Source organism: Rhinoderma darwinii, chromosome 6 (genome assembly GCF_050947455.1).
Source record: "Rhinoderma darwinii isolate aRhiDar2 chromosome 6, aRhiDar2.hap1, whole genome shotgun sequence".
NCBI lineage: Eukaryota > Metazoa > Chordata > Amphibia > Anura > Rhinodermatidae > Rhinoderma > Rhinoderma darwinii.
In genome coordinates this window covers 32,127,665-32,146,439 of record NC_134692.1, presented here as the reverse complement: position 1 = coordinate 32,146,439, position 18,775 = coordinate 32,127,665, and the positions used below count along the sequence as shown (strand labels likewise).

The following is an 18,775-nucleotide window of genomic DNA, read 5'->3' as shown; positions in this document are numbered from 1 at the left end:
AGAAACTCACTATTCATATGGACTAGAAGCTCCTGAAAGTGATTGGAGAGAAGGCTACGACTACCTCAACTAAAGATTTTTTTTTTTATAAGTTAAGAGGTAAAAAAAAGTTAAAAATTATTTTCAATCTAGTTGCACATGGGTGAATAAAATTAAAATTTGGACAAATTCAGTACTGTCGCATGTGTTTGGTAGTTGGAAAAAAATAAATGGTTGAATTAACCATGTATTGGTTTATTAGCAGAGTCTGTTAAATAGCAAAGGAGACCGGTTTAAAATATCTATAATATGGATGTAAAACCCAGCCACCTTCCACGGCTTAAGTGAGGTGAACTTAGATCACAGTAGGGTTATAGGGTGAAGTTCGGTTAAACAGAAGTCCAGGTCTTGCAGCCAAAGCACGGTAGCTAAAATACAGCCATATAATGCCTCATACCGGCGCACCTATTTCAGACATACCTCCTTAGAAATGTTCTCAAAACTGTAAAGACGAACCAGACCCGGACTGTGCATTACAATCAACATGCCATTAGATATCATCGCATCTGACACATTAGATCCAAAAACCTGTTTGGGACCAAAAAAAAAAAAAAAAAAAGGGATGATATAAAGTTGCTTACTCTTTACTTCAATTACTTACTGCAGCAACTAATAAACTGCACGGACATAACAAAAAAATGAATACAAATTTTACTGTCGGCGAGCGATTCATAATGTCACCAATTGGATGAATCTGCCTTATAGAAGACTTCAGCATTTGCTATAAAACAACCATACTTTTGCAAGGCAGATAAGAAATAACCTAATGTAGACTTTCCATTTAAGAATTAATAGAGTTTTCTCACAAATAAAATCATCATCTATGCACAGGTGATCCCTGTGCCCTGTCCCTCCCCACCAGGATGGCCACGATGAGGAGTAGTTGTATGGAACAGTGGCTAAGGCTACATTCACACGAGCGTGACAGATTTTACACGCGTAAAAAACGCACGTAAATCTGTCCGTGTGCGTTGCGTTTTGCATGTGGTTTCTACGCACTTGCAAGAACTTTTTTTTTCTCAATATAATTGATGGTAAAACACGGACAGCGCACGGACTTGCATCCGTGTGTCACGGACACTCGCTGCATGAAAACTCACACGTGTGAATAGTCCCATTAAAATCAATGGGGCCGTGTGCTGTGCGTTGTTTCAACGCACGGCATGCGGACGAGATTCACGCTCGTGTCAATGAGCCCTAAAAACGCACGATGCTGCTCCATACAAAGCACGTCCTTTCGACTCTTTCCAAATCTTCTTTAAAGCTGCGCGAAGCATAACAAAAATTGGGGTGACCACAAACCCCTTTGAGTATCTTGAGACTGCAGGAACCAGTAGACAATAGTTTATCCCATACTGAGGAAGTCAGGGTTCATTGGAGGAGTCCTACACACCCCTAAGGCAGTAACTGAGACAGGGTGTAATCTTCTAATACACTTCCCCCTGTCCCAATTCTGCTCACTGCTCCAATCGTGGGGCTTTAAAGGAGAACAGTAGTGGAGTCGTAGAAGAGTATGTCCTGGATACATCATCCTGCTTGCTGAAATGCCCATAGTATAGAAAAATGAGAGCTCTTCATGGTTGACATACTCTTCTACAGCCCCATACGACTGCTGCCTCCAGCGCACTGGTTTATAAAAGGGTCTCTTTAAATTAAAAAAACATGAGATACAAATTAAAAAAAAGAGACAGTTCATCTGTAATAATAAATTAAATGTAGAAAATAAAATATTGTTCCATGTATTCTCTCTTGTAAAGATTCCATAGATAAATAGCCTGAAATAAACCATGACACCGATCAGCTACTGATTCCAATTATATTGTCTTCGTTCATAGCAGACAGTAGGAGCGTTGGTTATCAGAATTTGGAAAAACTAAAAGGCAGGAAGTATACAATGTATAGACATGCCCTCTAGTGGTCATCCACTTCACATTCCAAGCAGCACCAGAACTACCACAAATAAATGTGAGGCTGTAAAAATATTACACTGATTATATAAATGACATAAATAATTCCATAATATAAATGTCTTCCAAATGTTTTCTTTTCATAAGCAGGAATGTTAAAATATTTTGACCCCCTTCCCCCAGTCCTTGTGAGGACTATTAGCAGAGTACAGGCATTGTTTACAGATGACTGTATTCACCCAAATACAGGCAGACAAAACAGAAGATACACATGTCTAATATAGTATTATAATGAAGCAACTTTTTTTATTTGATGAAATGAAAAAATTCTATTGTAAAGGCATCAGTTGTCTAAATGGAAAGTAGCCTGGCAATGCACCGGGATGTTAAAAAAAAAGTAAACGCTTGTCATTGACATTAGATTTCGGTCTGTGGCTCCCAATGATTTTGTAGGGATCCTCCAAAATTCTACTGTCTACAAGGACTACCTAACGGTCCCCGATGTCTTCTACAGGTTGGCTTCTAATTTGTCTGATCAATTGGTTTTCCTGGAGATAAGCGTTGCCAGTGGTGTCTGGCAACCACTTACACCCCCCTTATGAATTGAGCTTCGGAGGAGATGGGTCATGCTATAGATTTTGCAGTCAACAACTTCTGTATGAAAACTGCAAAATATTTTTCTGTAATCTTACTTTTTTATCAATTTCCAGGATTCCAACTAGTGAGAGTGGGAAGACGTTGAACACTGCGAAGTAAAACATCACATTCTGCTGAAAGAAAGATTAAACAGCAATTATCGTACACAATATATGTATTTAGAAAATAACACGTACAGATTTTATTTCTTTATAATGTATGTTATGTGTTTTTCCAGAGTTTACAAATCATGAAATTTGTGTTGTGTAGGAAAAGTAGAAATAGATGGTTTTTATAAGCAGGACTGGCTGAGGAGTCTGTAGGTACTTAAAAGCGTAGTTTACCTTCACATAGATTTTTTGTTATAGTCCTAGTACATATAAAATGAAGCAGCTTTGCAAGCAGTTTTAATTTAAAAAAAACAAAACATTATAAATCTATAGTTTTGTGGTTAAAACTCCTATGCAGACCTATGTATCTCCATGGTAACAGACTACAAACAAACCCTGTGTAGCCTGATCCTGCAGTCAAACCTGCTTCTATATGCCCTCTACTTACTAATTACTTACAATTAGTAGGTTTGTTTGTAGTCTGTTACCATGGGGATACATAGGTCAGTACAGGAGTGGTGAACACAAAAAAATGGCATATTTTTAAAATGGCTCTGTCATAATATGCTCTCCTGTTTATGGGCAGCATGATATGGGGACAGTAGAGTAGACATGTCCCCATATTATACTGCCCTTAAAGAGGCTCTGTCACCACATTATAAGTGGCCTATCTTGTACATGATGTGATCGGCGCTGTAATGTAGATAACAGCAGTGTTTTTTATTTAGAAAAACGATCATTTTTGACGGAGTTATGACCTATTTTAGCTTTATGCTAATGAGTTTCTCAATGGACAACTGGGCGTGTTTTACTATATGACCAAGTGGGCGTTGTACAGAGGAGTGTATGACGCTGACCAATCACTGACTAATCAGCGTCATACACTTCTCCCCATTCATTTACACAGCAGATAGCGATATAGCTATATCTCTATTTGCAGCCACATACACAAACACTAACGTTACTGCAGTGTCCTGACAATGAATAGGCATTACCTCCAGCCAGGATGTGATGTGTATTCAGAATCCTGACACTTCGCTAACACAATCCCGACACTACAGCACAGCAAATCTCGCGAGATTACGCTGTAAACTGTCATTTCAAACAAGATTACGGCTGCTGTGGTGTAGTGTCGAGATTGTGTTAGCGAGGTGTCAGGATTCTGAATACACATCACGTCCTGGCTGGAGGTAATGTATATTCATTGTCAGGACACATGAGTAGCGTTATAGTATGTTTATGTGGCTGCACATAGTGATATAGCTATATCGCTATCTGCAGTGTAAATGAATGGGGAGAAGTGTATGATGCTGATTGGTCAGCGTCATACACTCCTCTGTACAACGCCCACTTGGCCATATAGTAAAACACGCCCAGTTGTTCATTAAGAAAGTCATTCGCATAAATCTAAAATAGGTCATAACTCCATCAAAAATGATCGTTTTTCTAAATAAAAAACACTGCTGTAATCTACATTACAGCGCCGATCACATCACGTACAATATAGGGCACTTTAAAGAGGCTCTGTCACCACATTATAACAGGAGAGCATATTAGAATGACAGATCCGGTTTAATATTTGCAAAGTTGCTACTTCTTCATTTTAGATGCATTAATGTAATATTGCAATAAAACATGAAGTTGAGAAAAGGACAATTCTGACAGCCACAGCCATATAGTGACAATTTTCCCAGACTAGGAGAACACAATAAAACTATTAATATTTGTTGCGGATTCCGTCCATGTGCTTAGAAAATTCACATACCTGCTGATTTTCAGCGAAACAATTCTTCTGGATAGACTTGACCACTAATGTCTCTTGGGGAGCATCCCACATAATATACCTGTTGTAAAAAACAAAAAACACCCAATATAAAATAATATAGTTTCCCTGCAAATTAAATTTACGTTCTATGGCAGAAGACTAATTACACAGGTGAGTCAAATCTCCAAAAAATGACTGACTCGGTGTGTGTTCACACTTTGTGGTGATATAGCAGTTTTTGCAATAATTTTTGTAAAACACTAGTCCGCAGGTTTAAAAAAATGCTCTATAACCGCAGTTTGTGATAACACCATAACTGGTGGTCTTAATACAAACTTATTTAATTAATTAGGTCACTGCATTATTCTTTCCAAAATATGGAAAACCCCAACGGAACACCTTAACAGAAATGTGATCAGAGTATGAGACAATTTAACCCCTCAACGCTCAGTGACGTACTATTCCGTCATGGTAACCATCCCGTTTGCGCTCCATGACGGAATAGTACGTCACGGGAGGATTGGCCATTTCGGCCGTCTTCCCGACACATACAGGAGCCATGACAGCTGCCATCTCGTACAGCAGTTGCCGCAGCTCCCATAGCAGAGACCGATCGCTGTGTCCCTGCTGATTAACCCCTTAAAAGCCGCGTTCAATATCGATCGCGGCTTCTTAGGGGTTAAGCTACCATCGTCGGCCCGCTACATGTCAGGACCCACTATGCTTGCCGTCAGTGAGTAGCCGACAGCTCTAATACACTGCACTACGCTTGTAGTGCAGTGTATTAGAATTGCGATCAGGGCCTCCTGCCCTCAAGTCCTCTAGTAGGACAAAGAAATAAAGTTAAAAAAAAGTTGTGTAAAAATAAGAAAATAAAAGTGTTAAAAGTTAAAATCACCCTTTTTCCCTTATCAGTCCTTTATTATTAACAAAAATAAACAAATACACTATACATAATTGGTATCGCCACGTCCGTAACGGCCTGAACTACAAAAGCATTTTGATATTTATCCCGTGCATTGAACGCCATAAAAGAAAACAATAAACCGTACCAGAATCACAATTGTTTGGTCACTTCACCTCCCAAAAAAAATTTAATAAAAAGATCAAAAAGTCGCATGTACCTAAAAATTCGTTACGCAAAAAACAAGTCCTCGCACGGCTTTCTTGATGGAAAAATAAAAACGTTATGGCTCTTGAATATGGCGAAACAAAAAGTAAATCATTTTTTCCAAAAAGTATTTTATTGTGCAAACGCCATAAGACATAAAAAAAAACTATAAACATCTGGTATCGCCGTAATCGTATCGCCCCGCAGAATAAAGTGAATATGTCATTTATATCGCACGGTGAACGCTGTAAAAAAAATAGAATAAAAAAACAATAGTAGAATTAATGTTTTTTAGTCATATATTATATATATTCTAATAAAAAAAAAAAAGAGGCCACAAAATGCACTAGGTGCTTCTTTGCTTCTAGGGCTTGTGTTTTATTCCACGAGCGCACTAGAGACACATGTGGGACATTTCCAAAAACTGCAGAATCTGGACAATACATATTTAGTAGTGTTTCTCTGGTAAAACCTTCTGCGTTACAGAAAAAAAAATATATAAAATTTAAACTCAGCAAGAAAAATTAAATTTGCATATTTCACCTTCACTTTGCTTTGCTTTAATTCCTGTGAAATGCATAAAGGGTTAAAAAAAACAACTTTCTAATTGCTGTTTTGAATACTTTTAGGGGTCTAGTTTTTAAAATGGGGTGTTTTATGGGAGTTTCTAATACATAGGCCCCTCAAAGCCACTTCAGAACTGAACAGGTACCTTAAAAAAAAGGTTTGTGAAATGTTCTTAAAAAATAGAAATTGCTGTTTATGTTCTAAGCCTTGTAGCGTCCAAGAAAAATAAAAGAATGTTCAAAAAACGATGCCAATCTAAAGTAGACATATGGGAAATGTGAACTAGTAACTATTTTGGGTGGTATAACCATCTCTTTTACAAGGGAATGTGTCACTAGAATTTCTTTTTTTTTTAGTTAAACAATCATTATTTGAGTGATTACACATGGTTTTAATTTTTTCACATTTTATAACATTTCCATGTGCTGGTCACTAGAGGGAGCTGTTCCAAAAAATTGCAGCATGGTCAATGTGGTAAAGCAGCCTCATTGCTTTATGCTGCAAATTTGGGGTAGACACACTCTCCTCTAGTGTCCTCACACAATCCTCCCTCCCTCATTCTGGCTAGTGCCTGGAGAAGGAGGGGGTTGAATCTTCAAACCTCCTACACGGTGTCCCGCCATTTTCTGAGCGAATGCACAGTGTAGGAGGATTTAATACAGTGCTAAGCAGACAGTATAACACAAACATAATACACACATCACATACACAAACATAACTTACCTTGCTCCTGCCACCTCCGCTCCTATTCCTTGCGCCTTCGCTTCCTTGAACATATGGCCGGAAGTAGTTATCTGTCTGGCTGCGGCTTCCGGTCCACATGAAAATGGAGCCGGATTTCGCTCTGCTTATGAGCTTCGTTTTGGTCTGTGTGGGAGCGGCGCATGCGCCGTTCCCACACAGACGGCGTACGCTGCAGTGAATGGAACGGCTCCCGTTCCCATCCTCTATGGGGATGTATGTGCCGTATTCCATCTCTGTATGTGTCGTAAAATGGCAGCCCCCATAGAGAAGTAAAAATGTTACAAAAAAGTAGGACACACGAACACAAAGAAATATTTTTTTATCATACTAAAAACAATATGATAAAAAAAATAATAATTTCATGACACCTTCCCTTTAAATTCAGAAAAATGTAATTTTTTTCTAAATTTTGCAATTTTTCACAAATAAAGACTGAATATACCGACCAAATTTTACCAGTCACATAAATCCCAGCGTCTCACGAGAAAATAATCTCAGAATCGCTTGGATAGGTTTAAGCATTCCGAAGTTATTACCACAAAGTTAAATATGTCAGATTTGAAAAATGGGCTCTGAGCCTTTAGGCCCAAACTAGGCTGCGTCCTTAAGGGGTTAAGCAGGGTTTTCATCATAATAAAATATATTTTCTCAGTTACCTGAATTTTCTGTATGATCCAAGGTACACCTTCTGTAGCGTTTGCCCAGTATCGGCTGCAATACGAAGCAACCAATTGTGGCCAGTTATAGCAATGAGTGAGGAGGTATAGTCCGAAGCCCGAGCAAGGGGCTCCCCCTGAAGAGTAAGATCAAATTAGGTTTCAAAAGTTATTTATTGTATTGTTGCTTTCACAGCAATAATACAAAAGTATTAACCCCGCACTGAGGGAATCAGTTTGTAAGCAAGAAAACAGTTGTTTGATGTAACAGAGTATTAGAGAAATAATGCAATGAACAGAACTACGGCTTGAAATTTGTTTTTAAGTCTCGGAAAGATTTAGTCGGGTAGAAAGTCTAGTTCTAAACGTGTCCCACCATTTTTTTGTGAAAGGAGAAGTCAGAAATTCAAACCCCTTAGCCAAAGGAAATCTAATTTCGCAGACCATCACAGAGTAATATGAAACAATATATTGGGGGAATGGGAGGAGGACATCGAAGGCTGCCATATCTTTTAGGTAGCTTTCCATTGCATCCCTGGTGGTTGCGTTTAATTCCTCATATATTTGGTTAATATGCGTAATAACCATTTTGAGGATTAAAGGGGTTATCCGGGGCCCAAAAATTGCATTGCAATAATATATTTATGTGAAACTAAGTAACTTACTAATATACCGGCACTTTAATTTAAAATTCTTTACTAAATGGTGCAGTTCAAACCTTGTGAATTGTTCCCGGAAGTGCTGGAGCTTTTCTAATAATGGTGACGCTCGGACACGGCCCCACGTTACTGAGCTCTTGCTTCATGTGCTGTTCATGAACATAATCAATGCTCTGCCCGGGGACTCCAGCCCTGCTCCCGACGTCACTGTCCATATATGGTCAGTGACTTCAGGGGTTTCCTATAGCTGGAGTTCCCAAGCGGAGCATCAGCTGATGCTCTGCTCAGGAACTCCAGTGATAGGAAACCCCTGAATTGACCAAATATGGACGTTGGGAGCAGTGCTGGAGTCCCGAGCAAAGCGCTAGCTGATGCTCTGCTTGGGACTCAAGCAATAGGCAATGTGACAGCCCCTTGCGGTCATGTTCACGAACAGCACATGAAGCAAGCGCTCAGTCACGTGGGGCCGTGTCGGTACGTCATCATTATTAGAAAAGCTCCAGCACTTCCGGGAATAATTCATGGAGGTTTGAACTGCACCATTTAGTACAGAATTTTAAATTAAAGTACCGGTATATTAGTAAGTTACTTAGTTTCACATAAATTTATTATTGCAATGCAATTTTTGGTCCCCGGATAACCCCTGTCCCTGGCTGTGGAAATTTTTAGTGGCTTTTTTTTTTTTAAGGAAATTTATGCATTTTGGGATACAATTCACTTTTGTTATATACTTTATAAAAAAAATATTGCTCCGTTCTAGCTTCTATGTATTCTCTGTATATAGAAGCTGCAGGACACCACTGTCAGCTGAATCGGTCAGTAAGCTGGACGAATGGCTCAGCTGACAGCGGCTTCTGTGTGCCTCTGACACCTCATCTAAGCCTTAGGATATGTTCACACCTTTTTCGAGCCTTAAACCCCCCGAAAAAGGCTGAAAATACGGAAGCTGAACGCCTCTAAACATCTGCCCATTGATTTCAATGGGAAAAAACGCGTTTCAGTCCGATTAGTTTTTTACCGTGTGAGCATACCCTAATACTGATAAGGTAGGTCTTAGGGATGGAGTATAAAATGCGGAGGGATGCTACAAAATTCCTGTCAATACCCAAGTGGGAGAGTATGTTAAAAAGGTAACTTCATGGAAAGCTATCCAAAGCCTTCTCGATATCAAGAGCTAAACACATATGAGCTGTAAATGTGAGCTTGGCCAATGAATAATTTTCAAAACATTTCTAGAATTGTCAGGGGCTTGCCTCAGGGAAATGAACCCAACCTGATCCCTATGTATGAGTGCCGGAAAGATAGCATTTAATCTATTGGCAAGGATGGATGTAAGCATTTTATGGGACTGTAATTGGATAGTAAGAGGGGGAATTTTTCCCAATTTACCATTTTTGAGAATGTCCTGCACAGACACCTCTTGGCCTGAAATGTTAGCTTAGGGATGGGAATAGTCAAAAAATACCAAAATCTGAAAACAGTGTGCGTGGTATTATATAATTTCTAATAATCTCTGAAGATTTTATAGACAACCTCAGGGTTGGAGGTAGTTTGGCCTACCTGCCTTTGTATCTTATATATATGGTTCAGCCTCTGTGGTAGCTCAATTTTTGCACAAGTAGTTTGTGAGGTTTGTTTGCCCATTTGTAATAATCGGAGTCCACCTAATGGCCATTTCAGTCTAGTGAGTCAAGACTGTATCTAATTCCTATTTTGTGTCTCTGATGGCATTGTTGAGGTAGACAGAATGTTTTCGGGAGTATACTTTATTCAACCGAATCAGTTTGTATTTTAGGTCCCTTTGGGTCTGTCTCTCCCTTTTCACCTTAGATGCCATGGAAATAAATTTACCCCTAATATAGGCTTTAGGAGCCAACCATACCCAGTGAGGATCCAAAGCAGACTTATTGTTAGTTAGAAAGAACTGCTCTATGTCAGAGAGTGTGTTGCGAAATTCCGGGATTGTCAAAAGAGACACATTTATCTTCCATTTGAGAGGGAGTCTACCTGTTTTGGATGAATCCAATGAAAGAGAAAGGCTGGAGGCGATGTCTGGTCATTCTCCTGTCGCTTGTGTGAAGGAGCTACGGGAGTGACAGCACAGCGTGATCTCGCGAGATCACACTGTGTTGTGGATTAAGCTGTAGGGTGCCGATTGGTCAGCGTCATACACTTCTCTTTACTACGCCCACTTGGTCAAGAGTAAAAAAAAACAAACACCCACTTAGGCATTAAGAACAAATTTGCAGAACACTTAAAATGCTCATAACTTTGTCAAAAATAAGCTTTTTTTTTAAAAAAAAACACAAAAACAACATGTTACTTATCTACATTAAAGCGCCTATTAGATACCAGACATATACCACTACTATATAGCTTCTCTAATTTCTCCGCTGGTATCATGGTGGCGACTAGACACACACAAACATTGGGTACAAATTGAAAACCACGGAGTTCAACCGTTTAACTTGAAACTGATGATGATGGCAGCATACTGGAAGATGCCCATTTCTTCAAAAACATCTCCATTAATTAAAACCTCCCTACATATTTGGTCAAAATTTCACGAGCTTTCAGTACCGAATACTGTTTTAGATAGATATTCATACCCCACGGAATTATTGGAAGTGGCGATTCCAAATTTAAATATGACAGCATGGATCCAAAAGGGTATCTTGGACATCTCCAAAATATGTGTAAATTCCCAAATTTTGCCTTTTGAAAGATTATCTGGTACATATGCCCTTACAGAGACAGATATAAATATATACAAATTAAACACTTCATAACAACTCAAAGTCAGGAGGAGACTAGGGGTAATACATCTATCTTTCAGATATTCACACAGCGGAAAAAAGGGTTAAAACATATATATTCTCTTATCGAGGGAAAAAATACGTTTGTTAAGACATACCCATATCGGGAATGGGAACGAGATTTAGGTATTACCTTTGATAATGAGGAGTGGGCTAAGGCGTTAAGCTGGATTAACAAATCTCTAAACTGCAGCTCACATTATGAATCAGCAATGAAAACAATATTAAGATGGTATTATACTCCAGAACGGTTAAGTAAAATGTATCCAACATCCTCGAACCTGTGTTGGAGGGGGTGTGGTCAAAAGGGTACTTTATTGCATACTTTATGGAAATGTCCAAGTATTGTAGGGTACTGGGGATTGATATTTAATCTAGTGTCTGATATTATAGGAACATCTGTCATAGGATCGCCTCAACTTGCCTTGCTATTCATGGAGCTTCGGGTTGTCCCTCCGAGATTCAGAGCTCTGATTTGCAAAATATTAGTTATAGCTAAAATTATTCTGTCCAGATACTGGAAATCCAGTTTCGTTCCTTCAATTGAAGAAGTAATATTGGAAATAAATAATACATATTTATATGAGAAGATAGTGGCATATGGATCATCGGTTCCCCAATCCTTTTCGAAGGTATGGGAGGCATGGAGACTTAACTCCAACTATAAGAACTAACAACCTCAAGTGAAGTGTGTTTGGGAGGCTCGGATTGGGAGGACCAAATAGTATTGAGAAAGAAGAGATGACTGAAATCAACCTGAGATAAGAATGTTAAAAATATATGCAAATCGAACATAAATATAAGCTAAACGAGACATCTTAACGTCAACTTTGTGGAAGAAATACATGTATATGTGTTGTTTAATGTGTTTTTCAATGCGTCTGGTTGATGAATATATTTTTGAAGTTATGTATGACAGAAATTTGCAATACTATGCTTATGGAATTAATAAGTGTAATGTCATGCTTGTTATATATGAAAAACTTTAATAAAAAGATTGAACCATAAAGCGCCTATTAGATTAGGTAGAAGATAGGGCAGCTATAAACTGGTGACAGAGCCTCTTTAAATAGCCTAGCATAATGTTATCACTGGAGGTGCTCTCTTTATGGAAGGAGTTTCACTCTGAATTTACACGCTAGTTCACTTATGATGTGGCACCTACACATTACATAGAGTACTTACCAATGCACATTCACATAGAATTGCATCCTCAATTTTCTCAGACTTTAAACATCGAGGCATTTCATATAGTAGTTGTGGTTTAGGGACAATACTATGAAAACAAAAAATATCAATTAATGAATTTTTTTTTATTATTTCATATGTAATAGATGGGAATCTAAACTTGTGTAACTAAATGGATTTTCCAAATTATTTCCAAAATTGGCCAAGATAGGAAAAATATATACCAAAGATGAAAGAAAGATGCAGATAGCAACTATTAGGTATAAAATCTTTATTAAAAAATACATATAAAAATGGTCCACAGACACTAAAAAGAGGACACCCTAATCACCCACAGACAAAAGCAAGTGCACCGAAACGCGCATCAGGGTGGACATCTGTTGCTCTGTTCAGTTGTTACATCATGGGTCAGTATGATGGTCTCTAATTAACTAAACTGTGCCATAGGCATATGATTGTAATATACTGTTGAAATGACTATTTTCTATGTATTCCTATGCTGCCAGTATGTATTATACCTATACTCTGTCCCCTATTAACTAGAGCATTCGGATTAGGCTGTCCCCTTTTTAGTGTGTTTGTGGACCATTTTTATATGTATTTATTATTTGTTAAGGATTTCCTTCTTTTTTTTTTATACCAAATTGTTGCTATCTGCATCTTTCTTTCATCTTTGGTATATATCATGACATGATGCAGGCAATATATATGTGCCATTTGATCACCTCCTAAAAAACTATTTGTATACACTATCTGATACTAGTTGGTGTGTGATCACTACTAGATTCCTTGGTTGTACTAAGGTAGGAAGGGTGCAAAAGAATAAAAAAAGCCATTACCTCACAGATCCCAGTCATTCCAGCGCCACCGCTCCGTTCCTCTCCGCCGCTGTTTACTGACATGTCGGGCCTGTATACCCACGAGATTGCTCAAGCCAAGCACTGGCCGCAGCGATACTGTGCCGTATACCCACTGAGACCAGTAATTGGCTGCAGCAATCATGTGGGTATACAAGTACATCATCGCCGCAGCTATGTCAATACACAGCGGCGGGGAGGACCGGAAGCGGCGAGGCTGGAAATATGGGGATATGCAAGGGGAGCAATGGCGCTTTTTTTTGCATCCCTCCTACCGTGGACAATTTTTTAAATAATTCAGAAAACCCCATTAAAGTTAATGTCGTGTTATATTATCCAATCAATTGTCCAATGTGATCAGCCATGTTAGGCTGGGGAAGGCCGATTGTAGTGTTACTAATGGAAAAAATATCTTCCATCATAATCACTACTTCATCTCACATATCCCTGAGATCTTCCAGAAACTGAGCAGAATTATTTGTGAATGAAAATTTGTAATACGCAAAATTATAAATTTCCATGCATGTGGGAAAATTGTTTATATCTTGAAGTTATCTATTTCGTCTCTGAGGATCAATATTATACTGCTCATGGTTTGGCTCACTTGAAGGCAATCATCGTTATGACCCTTCAAACGGTGCTGTGGTCATAACGGAGCCACGACAGCTACTGTATGTCAGATCTGTACTTGAATAGTGATTCTTGATGGACCCCACTGATTGTAATGGGATCCCATTGGGGTTCTGGTATTTTTGACGGAGAGATTAGCACTGCAGACTGCGCTATTCTTGCCTTAATAAATGCCAGAATGCCCGACAAACCCCATTAACACAAGTCTGGACAGAGCCCAACACATATCCAGATATATACTTATGATCACATTCATTACCTGCTATAACAACAGCCAAAGTTAGCAAAATAAATTCTTCCGTTTACATAGTTGATGGAAGACTTTGAATGCTTAGTCCAGACTTTCTTAAATGTGGTATTTTTCTAAAAGACAAAAATTTAGATATACATTTTTTTTTTGTCCCTACAAAACATCTCACTGATTGCAACTCTCAACATTTGTTCCTTTCCTTTAGGCTAGGTCTGCACGGTCGCTTTGTCCGTGACACAGGTCGCGTGGCCAAAGATTGCCGTGTCACCCTGCCTGAATTGCAGGTACTGTAAGTCATTGTTGTCCCAGTCAAGAAAACCATTAGCAGAGCATCTTTTTAAGCCATTCGATAACCGCCCATTTAAGATTGGGGGATAAGTGGGTTATGGAGCACTTCTGACAATCGAAAACCAAATTATTTTCTATTTTGGATGCAAAAAATGTGTCATGGACTCATCCCATTGGGTGCACTGGCCTAATACAAGGACCACAGTTGATACACGATTAAGATTTGATAGCCTTTAGTAGATCTGGTAGGTTACCAGGTTTCCTATAAGATTTCCCTATAAGATTATGAGCTCTAAAGGGGAAGGGATCGGGTGTGAATGGACACATCCTGTGTACAGCATTGTGGAACATGTTGGTGATCTATAAATACAGAGAAATAAATAACTATCTAATCATTTATTTCAATGTTTTTTTCACTAACACAATACCTATTTTCAAATGACTTGTATACCTTACAGAAGCAAGTGCTGATTAAGCGTCCACCCGATCGCTAAAGCCAAAAAAGCAAATCCATGGTGGCTTTTGGTGCAGTAAAAGTCTACCTATTGACAAAAGTTGATCAGGGTCCTAGCAAAGACACTGCTACCAGGGGTATAACTATGGGTGGGTGCACAGGTTGCAGTTATACCCATGCCCTGGTGCCAGTGAGGCATCATATTATCCCATAGAAGAAATACTGCTAGAGAATATCTCCGTAATACAGCACGTGATGGAGCAAGTCAAGATTTTCCTGAGAGTAGGGAAAAAACAACAACATTGTTTGTCTCCATATAAAATATGCACATACAGATATGTAATATGACAGTGTGCATGAGGCCTTAGAGACATTTTGTCTACATGGACATGTTTTGATTCTGTGTATTTTATTATACTAGGTTGCAGGGGTGGGTTCCCGATACGGTGGCGTCCTCTTTCCATGCGTTTCAGCTGTGGGGAAAATGCTAGGGATGTTTTATATCCCCTGAAATGAACGGACATTGTTTGCGCCTCCCCCTTATTCCTAACCTGGCACAGACATGAAGTCAGAATGTACATCTTTATGTAAAAGGTCTATCGTGGTCAGGATTTCGGAACACAACACCCAGCATATCTTGTGTGATATAACATCAATGAGGCAAAATATATGTTCAGAGAAACCTCTACGGACACAATGATATCTATCAAATAGTCCCATTACCTGGCAGACAATTTTCCTTAAAATATCCATGTTAATCCTGTGATAAGAAGCATTTGGGAGGGATCCCAGGGACCTTCTATTGGCGAGGATACAGACATTTTTCACAGTCCCTGCCCTTGAATATAATGTTCTGCAAGTCCTTTGTGGTGCTGCGCTGGGGTTTGGGTTCACGTCAGTGCTCATTGCTGCTCAGGGAATATTAATAATGTGTTTTACATTTTGTAATTGCATTGTTACTCAATGATCGCAGGTCTTCATCACAACGCAAAGGGTTTAGAAAGCCTCTAAAAGAAAAGAGATGTCAGATTATTAAAAACAGACAACTAAATATCGAAACAAAGAGACAGATTGTTTAAAGATAGATGTGAGAATTTCCAATTAAAAAAACCAGTAAGTAACAGTCCAGGATTTGTCCATTTCTGCTGTAAATTATCCTATTTATTGTTATCTGAACAATATTATTTTCTGGGAAACCTGAATGACGACCCGTTAGGGTATGTTCACATGTGGCATATTTGTTGCAGAAATATCTGCGACTGAAAATCTGAATGCAGTGGTTTCTTGCAGCCTGATACGGATGCTTTTTCCACATCAGAATCAGCGTGGAAAACAGCTCTATTTTTGCCTCCCATCGTTTTCAATTTTCCACGCGCTGCCTTAGAATAAGAAGCGCTGCTAAAGAAACAGCGTCTGGACCTATCTAGGCACGGAATCCGCCCCAAAAATTCTCATTCAAATCAATGGGAAGCAAAAAAAAACAAAAAAAAAAAAACAACAAAATATGCACGGATTTTACGGTTTTAGAACTTTATTGCTGAAAATGTATTTACGCATCGCAAAAAGGGTGAATGACTGTATGATTTACCACTTTGGAGACAGAAAAAAAAATGGGTGCCCATCACTATAAGAATTAAGGCTCATGCACGACTATATTACTGCTGTATACAAGTGCCGTATTGTAGGGCGCCATATTATGACACTATCACGAATCTATGGAGCCCTAACGTATCTCCTTATGCCTCAGTTTTCATACAGAAGCACATTTTTTTATTTTTTGCAGATTAATCCAGAACCATGAGTAAAAAATATGGCCGCATGCTATATTATGCAGGTATTCTCATCTGGAAACAATATTTTATGGGAAAATTAACCCACGCTATGAGGTCATACTGAAGCGCTATACGGCGATACGCAGCTCTGCGTGACAGCGCTGCTTTATTACGCCGACCTAACTGGTTGTCACCCAACTTTCCCTGGATCCCATATAACTTCATATTTCACATATGATGCGCCTGCTATATTATTATTCACATAAAAAGTAACACTGTCATAAAGCAGAATACACAGAGGTGCACATACTTTCATCAACGTTAGTAAACGATATGCACACGATCTACATACAACCAGCAGCTTCACTCACTTCTTACCATCGCACACAGATTTGAATGGTTGGAGCAAAGTATCGACAATGCAGCGACAGACTAGTTTTTCTGGTTGTGTTCACAACCGGCTATGGGATTTGTAGTCTCTTCCTACTGTGTTATCCACTGATCGAGTGAGGTAATAGACTACATTTTCCAGCATGCATTGCGGCGCGTTGTCGATGCGGGGAGATTTAAGAGCTGCACAGTTCCGTCGATTACAGCTCAGACAGAGGAGACTGAGCTGGACGAGACGTCTGGTGTCTGCTCTGACCCCATATTTATATGGCTGCGTGTTCAGCTGTGCTTGTAAATTTAGAGCTGTAAAATATGATATAAATTATTTTGTGTGGAAATTTAATAAACGTTTGTAGGCTGCATAAACACACACACGCACGCACATGTTAGTCAACATCTGTATATAAATGTAGCATTTATTCAAATAAAAATAAAAAAACAGCAAAATTGTAATATGCTCTTATTATGATCACAATCTTTTCTAGATAATAAGGCTATGTTCACACGGGGTATTTTGCCGAGTTTTTTGACGCGGAAACCGCGTCGCAAAACTCGGCAAAAACGGCCCGAGAACGCCTCCCATTGATTTCAATGGGAGGCGTCGGCGTCTTTTTCCCGCGAGCAGTAAAACTGCCTCGCGGGAAAAAGAAGCGACATGCCCTATCTTCGGGCGCTTCCGCCTCTGACTTCCCATTGACTTCAATGGAAGGCAGGAGAAAGCGTATTTCTCGCTGTTTTATGCCCGCGGCGCTCAATGGCCGTGGGCGAAAAACGGCGCGATAATTGCCGCGAAAATCGGCGTGCAGGGAGAGGAATATCTGCCTCAAAGTTCCAAACGGAATTTTGAGGCAGATATTCCTCCCCCAAAATACTCCGTGTGAACATAGCCTAAGGATGGAAATTCAGCGGCTTTTCTGTCTTGGGGGGGGGGGGGGGGGGTTCTGACAACAGGCTGGTTGACTGTTTATAATAGCAACCTATATCTCCCATTGGCTTTGATGGACAGTTAAGCGAAGTTCACACGGGGCGGATATGCTGTGTAAAGTTGCACAGCGTATCCGCCCCGGTGGCCGCAGGATATTCCGGCCGAAAAACAGCACCAAACTGTGGTGCGGTTTTCTGCCCGGAATGTCAGCTGAGGAAAACTGCAGCATGAAGTCTCATCCCAGGAGACCGCTGCAGCCTGTGATTGGCTGCCGCGGCAGTCACATTGGATGAAACGTCATCCCAGGAGGCCGGCCCTCTGACGTCATTCAGGTCGGCCTCCCGGGATGATGTTTCATCCACGTGACCGCCGCTACAGCCTGTGATTGGATGCAGCAGTCACACGGGTTGAAACGTCATCCCAGGAGGTCGGCCTGCGGAACGTCAGAGGTAAGTATAAGGTATTTATCCTTTTTATTTTTTCTAAGTTGTGTTTTCTTGGCGTAATCGCTGCGATTCCGCTGCAAAAGTTGCAACTGTTTGTTTCGGGTTTTAGATCCCCATCGAATTCAATGGGGAAAACCCGCAACAAACTACCGGCGATTCCGCAACCACAAAAACTCGCACCGCTGGTAAATTTCGGTGCGGAATCTCTGAATATAGGTCAGTTCACACGTTGCATAAATACTGTGCTTTTTCCCGCAAAGGAATTAGTTGCAGAAAATCCACAGCAAATACAGTACCACCAAAGTGGATGAGATAAAACAAATCTCATCCACACGCTGCGTAAATACAGTGCGGAAAAAACGCTCAGAAATTCACCTGAGGCGTGGAGTTTTATTCCCCAGCATGTTAATTGTATTTGCGTAAACGCTGCTTATTTATCGTGGGTTTTCCCCATTGAATTCAATGGGGAAGTAAAACCCGCAACAAATAGCAGTTGTTGCGTTTATTTGCAGCGGGTTCGCAGCAATTCTGCCGCAAAAAACGCAACTCGGGAAAATAAATAAAT

At 39.7% G+C, this 18,775-nt stretch overlaps 1 protein-coding gene across 7 annotated transcripts in view; it reads right to left on the bottom strand.

The window, feature by feature from the left end:
• The window catches only part of DCAF17 (DDB1 and CUL4 associated factor 17), a 35,788-nt gene extending 18,887 nt beyond the window's left edge, over positions 1–16,901 (bottom strand). For 4 of the 7 annotated variants that reach the window (XR_012849630.1, XM_075831120.1, XM_075831124.1 and 1 more), the window contains exons 1-8: positions 16,828–16,901; positions 15,401–15,684; positions 13,945–14,048; positions 12,196–12,286; positions 7,536–7,672; positions 4,458–4,536; positions 2,639–2,716; positions 460–567 (exon numbers count right to left, since the gene is read on the bottom strand). Coding sequence is in view for 6 of the 7 variants with exons in the window: in XM_075831120.1 (XP_075687235.1) it covers positions 460–567; positions 2,639–2,716; positions 4,458–4,536; positions 7,536–7,672; positions 12,196–12,286; positions 13,945–14,048; positions 15,401–15,583 (780 nt within the window). In the remaining variant the exon portion in view is untranslated. Of the gene's footprint in view, positions 1–459; positions 568–2,638; positions 2,717–4,457; positions 4,537–7,535; positions 7,673–12,195; positions 12,287–13,944; positions 14,049–15,400; positions 15,685–16,827 lie in introns of those variants that run through there. The other 3 variants (XM_075831121.1, XM_075831123.1, XM_075831125.1) reach the window with 2 other exon arrangements.
• Between the last annotated feature and the right edge of the window lie 1,874 nt (positions 16,902–18,775).